Raw genomic sequence first — 7,458 nt, 5'->3', positions numbered from 1 at the left:
GCCTCGTGCCAATGCACGGGCTGCACAGCCCAGAAACCGGCCCTGGGTATGGTATGGAGTTACCTGTCGTCTAGTGGTAGGATTTTGGCCCTACAAAAGTGGCGTGAGTTTAAATCCTTACAAGTAGAGTTAGGTGGATTTTAGATGTAAAAACTTTTGTTAAAAAAAAATAGATCAATAAAGATTTTTGTTAATTCTTTTTGTTTAAACAATCAGATTGGTTTCAAAAGTGCAGCACTTTTCTTCGTTTATTTCTGTTCAGTGCAAAGCTTACTGCTAAGTTTTTGGGGGTGCTTAATTTCAATCAAGGCTGTTGATATCCATCAATAACTGCCCCTCTGAAGGGTGGTAATGACGGTCTATAGTGTTGATTGGCGGTATCTGTACAAAACATAAATATTTGCAAGTCTCAATGTCAGATATGTGGTTGAATTCAATATAAGAATCGTTGTATATTAAAGATCGAATATCATTTATACTCAAACAAAACATCACAAAAGTTTCTCAGCATTGTGCATACATGATAAAACAACAGTTAATATGATCGACATATGCATCCCAACTTTTGGTACAACAAACCAGAAAACAACAATATAGGATGCAAATTTCGATCACTATATCAGCTGTAAGCTGCTACAGATCCACTTACATTGTCTGCACAAGTATCCTTCTAATCTGAAAGGTATGGATTTGGTTATTCTGAACTATCGTCCAGTTAAAGCCGTCATGGTTACGTCATTTACACTGTCAAGCTCTCTTTCTATTGTAGAAAACCCTACTCCAATCAAAGACCGACCTGCATAAAAACCAGGTTCATCGGGTTGGCGTGCTGTAACAAAATTATCGCCTTGTTGCATGTTGACAACCTCCGACATTGTAGGCCGGTCTTCAGGCTGCTTTTGGACACATAACAAACCAATATGTATACACTTTATCACCTCATCCTCCTGAATGTTTGGCTCAGCTAATACAGGGTCCATTAGTTCTAGGGGTCGTCCTGCGATCCACAACTTCCATGCCTGAAATAAAGATTAATTAAATTTATGTGAAATTGAAGCTACAAGAAATGAATAATATGGGTTTTCCCTCATAACAACCATGGAATATAACGTAATTTAGGTACTTACATGACCTAGCAGGTTTAGATTATGATCAGGATGATGAAATCCCCAATTTTTTTTCCCACTTATTATCTCCAAGACTAAAACACCAAAGCTATAAACATCTGATCTCCTCGAAAAATGGCCGTTCATTATGTATTCCGGAGGCATATAACCACTTGATAAAAGAAAGTAGTTTAGATTCAATAGATGAGAGTTGTATTTTTCTCATGGAAAAGGTAGGCAGAGGTCTAGAAATTCTTACTGTGTTCCAATTACTCGGTTTGTCATTTCCTCTTTCTCACTTGCGAGAATTCTTGCCAATCCAAAGTCCGAAATTTTGGGGTTCATATCTCTATCGAGCAAAATATTACTTGCTTTTAAGTCACGATGTATTATTCTGAGTCTAGAATCGTCATGGAGATACAAAAGCCCTTTTGACACTCCTTTGATAATCTTGAAACGAGCATCCCACATTAAGAGCCTTCTCTTGACTTGATCTACACATGATGAATTGAAGAAAAAAAACACAATCAATAAAAAGTAGGATCAAAGTTTAAATTCGGATTATTATTTTACCAAAAATGATTTGGTCTAGGCTGTGGTTTGGGAGGTATTCATATACTAGTATCCGTTCATTTCCTTCAATGCAATATCCCAAGAGCTTCACAAGATTCCTATGCTGAAGCTTCGCTATCAAAGTTACTTCATTCTTGAATTCCCGAATGCCTTGCCAAGAACCGTCAGCTAGTCTCTTTACGGCTACTTCCTCTCCCCGTGCTAATTGACCCTGAAAATGAATAATGCTATTATTATTATTATTTTATTTTATTTATAGTACAACTTCAAATCATTTGTTTTTCAATTTATGTTGAACTGCAGCATATATTATACAATAAAGGTTACCTTATAGACCCTGCCAAACCCTCCTTCTCCAATCTCATTAGAACTAGACCAGTTATTAGTCGCTGTGGCGATTTCATCCAAATCAAAGAAATGAACATCGGAATCTTCCTCTGGAGATATAAATTCTGTCAATGCAATGTGTTCCTGTACTGATGCTAAATACAATGGAGCAAATTTAGAAAACACAAATGGTATGAAAATAAGAATATGTAGGATATATGTGAAAGATGAAAAGAGTAGTACCTTTTTTCTTCGATCTTTTTCTCTTACAAACAAACCTAATTATAACAGCCAGTACAAGTACAAAAGAAGTTGTAGACAAGACAACAATAGCCACAAGCAATAGTACTTTCTTCCTCTTCTTGTGCATGATAGAATCTGATTATTAAATCATTTCAATGAAATTAATCATGTCGAATATAACATTCTCAAGGGACTTAAATTGTCTTGCAGACATCAATAAGCACCTTAATGTTTTCTTTTGATTTACAAAGGCAGCAAAACAAACTATATAACATAATTTCAAGTTAATTATAGTGCTAGGCTAGCACTACAAAGAGAAACACGCACACATGGAACACCGTTAATGACTGTGTTCTTTTAAATTAATGTGTTATTTTCACTTCAAATGACAGTTACAGATGATGGTCAACCATTATCAATTGACAAGCACAGAAAAGTAGTTTAACACTATATGAAAGTTCATCATGTTTTAAGACACCAAGGTATAGCTGAAGAATACCAATTGATTTGTGATGCCGGTTTTGCTATGATGGTGGTCTATTTTTCCATCACCAATGGTACTTATTTTGTAGTTTATAAGTCAATGAGGATAACCAAACAATGTGCTCTTCAGCTAATTAATTTTACAGGAAAAATACTGATTACATAAATTGTTAGGCTATATATACATCACATTCACCATATTATGTTTGAAGTAATTTTACCTTAAATACATTCTAGATCCTACGATTTTCTCGAAATGGGTATGTATGCAGTGGATTGATCACTTGGGGGTATTTTCTTAGAATTGCTTCACAAATGGGATTATTGCCAAATTTATTGCTCATAGGATTCTTACAATGTAGGTTTTTAATAGTGTGTAAGGATTTGTCGGTAGATGGTAAAGCAATTGCCAAATGGTTTGGCAACAGGTTTTGCACTGTCAAATCAGTTGCACAGGTTGGTGTGAGAAAAATCTTGAAAAGAAGCTATCGGCGATAGGTTTTGTGTGATGGTAAAGCATTGGAAATCTCAAACCGACAAATCCTTACAATACATACATTGTAAGAAATCTATCGCCAATTAAATTGGCAATAACCCCCATTTGTGAAACACTTGCGCTTATACCCTCAGATGATGTACCATTGCCTACATACTCATTTATGAAAAAATGATTCAGATCCTATACTCCCTTAGAAATGTCCAAAGGAATTTCTAACTCATGTTTTATTTCAAGAACTTGCACTAATTAAGTTAAAAGCGAATAATATACCTAGCTCGATGTGTGACATGCGTATGTAAAGATCATTTCCGCCTCCATGAAGCACGCGCAAATCATTGAGATCATCAAACCAAACCACACAGATACTCCCGTTGCCATACATATTCAAGGTAGCGTATGCCATACAGTTGCATTCTTTTGCACACTTGCTCTCACATTCATTGGCGCTTAAAGCACCCCAGACAGTTGAATTATCAGGCAATTTCATTTGTTCATACTTCAAAAATCCATCTCCCTTGGAGCAATTCAAATCATATTTCCGCTTGCATCCACTTGAGCACTCAAATCCACACCAATCGACCGATGAAATTGCCATGAAACCGTGTTCCAAGCATCTACAACTTGGATCATCACTATAACATATACCATAAGAACCACATGATCCAATCCGGTCACAGTATTCTTTATTTAGTGTCAGAATTGTTAGCCATCCATCATTCTTGCTCTTCCACCAAAGGAATTCAAGGCTACCAAATGGTGTCAAGACAAACCTCAATATCATGGACTCATTTAACGGTGCAAATTTAAAAAACACTTCATCATCATGAAACCACAACGTGGTTGACATAACCGGATTATCCTTCAGATAATTCATACCGCTAAACATATGTCCATCCCACGGCCCCCATCGCGAAAGTCTAACCCCGTTTTCCTTTGTGAGAACCAACTGGGGACCTTGAACCAGCTTGTCAAACCCGAACTTGAAATCACCATCCGATGGATCGTCTTTTTTTCTCCATGAGTTGATCGCACTGTATCTAAGCTTGGACCCATAATCCAAACTGAGCTTCATCCCAGGCAATAATGTATCACCAGGAAGATTAAAGCTTTCCCAGAAATAATCTCCACAAGATGAATTATCACAATCTCTAACAACAAGATTCCCAGAATCCAAAAGCTGCATAACCGGTTTACGAACCGTAGAATGAGAGTAACCTTTGGGAGCTTTCCTCCATATGACTCTTTTACTATCATCTTGAATTATGAGAACTCCATACTCATTTAACACCACATGAAATCCAGCTGATGCTCTTCGGACCGGCCTTCTTCGATTGGCTACCCAAACAACAGTGAGAGGTGCTATATTTTTGTACCAAATCCCCAAAAACTTAATATCTTTGCATGGATTTGTAGGGCAGAAAAAACCCAATTCAAATCGTTGATTTTTCGATACTAATGTGTCACCATCGTAGAGCGGTTCGGCCGTAGCGAGGCTAGAATTGATGGTTTTTGTTGAACTGGAAACGGTGTTGATCGGAGAAGCATTTGATGCTGAAATGTAGAGGGCTGTAAATACCCAAAAATAAGCAGCCATTCTTTATTCTTTTATACTCAATCGAGTAAGAAATCGAAGAAGATTTTCTGATTTGATGTTGACCCTTTGATTCGATTACCCTAAATTACTGCTGACTGCACGATGAGATTGAGTTTTTTATTAGGATGTAGGCCATGCTATCAGGGTTGACATTTTTCAAAGTATCATAAAGAAAATAAAAGTCAATTTTGTTCAAGAAAATATATTAAAAGTTTTTCAAAATATATTAATTAGAAATAAAAATAAATAAAAAAACCTTGCCATCTTAGAAATGGTAGCTATGGAGATCGATTGTGAGTAACAAGAGAAATTACTAAGAGAAAGTATGAAAAATTAAAAAGAGAAATTAAGTATAAAAAATTTATTACCTATAAGCTTGATTCACTTCATAAAATTAGGGCAAAATTCCTTAAAGAGTTGTGAATGATTCCACTTTCCCCAAAAGAAATTCCTTGAGATTTTCGATTGAGACTACTAATTTGGTATATGCATTCACTGCGTATGTTGTAATTTCTGAGAAAATTATGTTATGATGCGCAAAAAAATAATTGACGGTGAAGAAAATTATGGAAGGATGAAAAGGGGAAACAAAAATAAGATGCAAACTCGAAACTTTGACTTTGATAATTGTAGCGAATATAGCAATGGCTTTAAGAGAGTCCACACTCCACCGATTCTTTGATGGATGCAGGACGGAAATTCTTATGTAAAAGATGATTATTGTAGAGGAAACGGTGTTGGAACTCTCTAAAACGTCATCGACTAGAATTTATTTATAATGCATCATCGACCGATAAAAAATAAAAAACTAGAGATTTTTTTAGGAAAAACCTATATTGTTTATTATTATTATTTTTTTTTTAGAAAAACATGATCTTACACTATTATGTAAAAAACTTCCGACCACTTTTAGGAGAAACTTTTGATGGAAATTTTTTCTACATATTTACCGTATGTAAAAAGTTTGCACAGCCTTTAGACTCATATGCTGTAATGAATAATGTGATATTTTGATTTTTTTTTTAATTGTAGTTGAGAAAATTTAGTCAAGAAGAATTAATCATCAAAAATCCAAATAAATTGACTACCGGAGCCTAATTAAGGTAAAATAGTGATATAACAAAATCATGAATCCTCATTATAAATACAGTTTCATAACAAAATCATGAATCCTCATTATAAATACAGTTTCATATGTTCTTTGCAATAAATACCACATATATTAAAACACCACAATATATATGTAATATATATCTAAAATCTTAGTTGTTAATTATTTGCCATTGACTTCGCAGGTTTTTCTTCGTTGATATTTTCAAATGACTCAGTTATAAAGTGTCAAAATCAATATAAACAGTTAATATCTTGTCTTATATACTCACTTGAATATTAAGGGTAGCCCAAACATTATAAAAAATCCTAGTTATTCATTACCCACTTTTTCCAATCAATTAGTACTAAAATTAACTATGTATCATATGGAGTAGCATTTATGTCCCAAATGTGAATCCATTGATATATATGAATAAAAAAGTTTGAATGTGTGAATTAAATGCTTTAGAATGAAAATCGTGTTACGTTTATAACTTTAGGTTGGTAAATAGTATAATAAATCTGTCAAAAAAATAATCTAATTAATGGGACCATATAACATTATTATTATTATTATTATTATTATTATTATTAAATCCTTTTATTTTGACAAATTAAAAAAAAAAATACTCTCACATTGTTTTATGTATTAACCGATAATAATCTTATTTTTAAAATCTATGTTAATGATCTAACTTTCGACTATTTTTCTATTAATTGACCTCCGTTAAAAAACAGTTAACGGCGTTAACTTTTTTTTCGAATTTCAAACCGATGTTTTAGGGTTTTTGATAGGAAGAAACATACGAGTTGACTGATTTAAAACTATCTCGAAACGTAGTTTATATCAGTCGACTGAAGCTAAACATTGTTTCGCTGTTTGGATCACCGTTTCGAGATAAGTTTTATACGAGTTGACTCGTATCTTTCTTTCGATCAAAAGTTTTAAAATATCGGTTTAAATTTGAGGGAAAAAAACGAAGTCAAGTGTTTTTTAGTGGATGTCCATTTAGAGAAAAATAATCGAAATGTTAGACCGTTGACAGGGATTTTAAAGGTGTAATCATTATCGACCAATACACAAAAGGTATGATTGTTTGGAGCACCGTTTCAAGGTAAATTTTACATCAGTTGGCTCATATCCTCATTTCAATAAAAAAACCCTAAAACATCATTTTTTAATTTGAAAAAAAAACTTAATGGCATTAATTTTTTTTTTACTGATATCCAATAAAAATAATTATTATGAAATGTGTGACCGTTACAACTATATTTTTAAGATATAATTATTATCGACCAACATAAAAAATGTGAGATTATTAAAATTTTATTTGTCAATTTTAATTATATGTGTAATTTAAAAGTGTAATACCAATTTATATATTTTTAGTGAATTCCTTAAACTAAAACTAGAATATCTTTTTTTTTTTGAACGGTGAATTTCATAACTAAAACTAGAATATCTAATAATTCAATTAAATTTATATAAGTAAAATGTGTTTATAAAATATAATACATCAAAAGTCAAATGATAACAAAAA

General features: G+C 33.2%; 1 protein-coding gene across 1 annotated transcript; it reads right to left on the bottom strand.

Annotated features, from left to right (window-relative positions):
- Nucleotides 1-244: 244 nt before the first annotated feature.
- On the bottom strand, nt 245-5,194 carry LOC143614313 (G-type lectin S-receptor-like serine/threonine-protein kinase At4g27290). The gene is made up of 7 exons (XM_077087791.1): nt 3,502-5,194; nt 2,250-2,384; nt 2,007-2,161; nt 1,680-1,890; nt 1,366-1,600; nt 1,128-1,278; nt 245-1,019 (listed from the first exon to the last, which is right to left on the bottom strand). Exons 1-7 carry the CDS (start codon nt 4,823-4,825, stop codon nt 705-707), a joined length of 2,526 nt encoding a protein of 841 aa, XP_076943906.1. The 5' UTR covers nt 4,826-5,194; the 3' UTR covers nt 245-704.
- Between the last annotated feature and the right edge of the window lie 2,264 nt (nt 5,195-7,458).

The sequence above is a fragment of the Bidens hawaiensis genome, unplaced genomic scaffold (assembly GCF_021521415.1).
Source record: "Bidens hawaiensis isolate Kalapana, Puna unplaced genomic scaffold, B.hawaiensis_p1.1 tig00039587_1, whole genome shotgun sequence".
In the NCBI taxonomy this organism is placed as follows: Eukaryota; Viridiplantae; Streptophyta; class Magnoliopsida; order Asterales; family Asteraceae; genus Bidens; species Bidens hawaiensis.
Note: the sequence above shows the minus strand (reverse complement) of the source record. Positions and strands in the feature narration are given on the sequence as shown.

Coding starts and splice junctions, on each gene's coding strand:
- LOC143614313 (XM_077087791.1), bottom strand. CDS start 4,825: ATGGCTGCTTATTTTTGGGTATTTACAGCCCTCTACATTTCAGCATCA. Junction 2,162..2,249: donor AAAAAGATCGAAGAAAAAAG/GTACTACTCTTT, acceptor CATTGTATTTAG/CATCAGTACAGGAACACATT. Junction 1,891..2,006: donor GGTTTGGCAGGGTCTATAAG/GTAACCTTTATT, acceptor ATTCATTTTCAG/GGTCAATTAGCACGGGGAGA.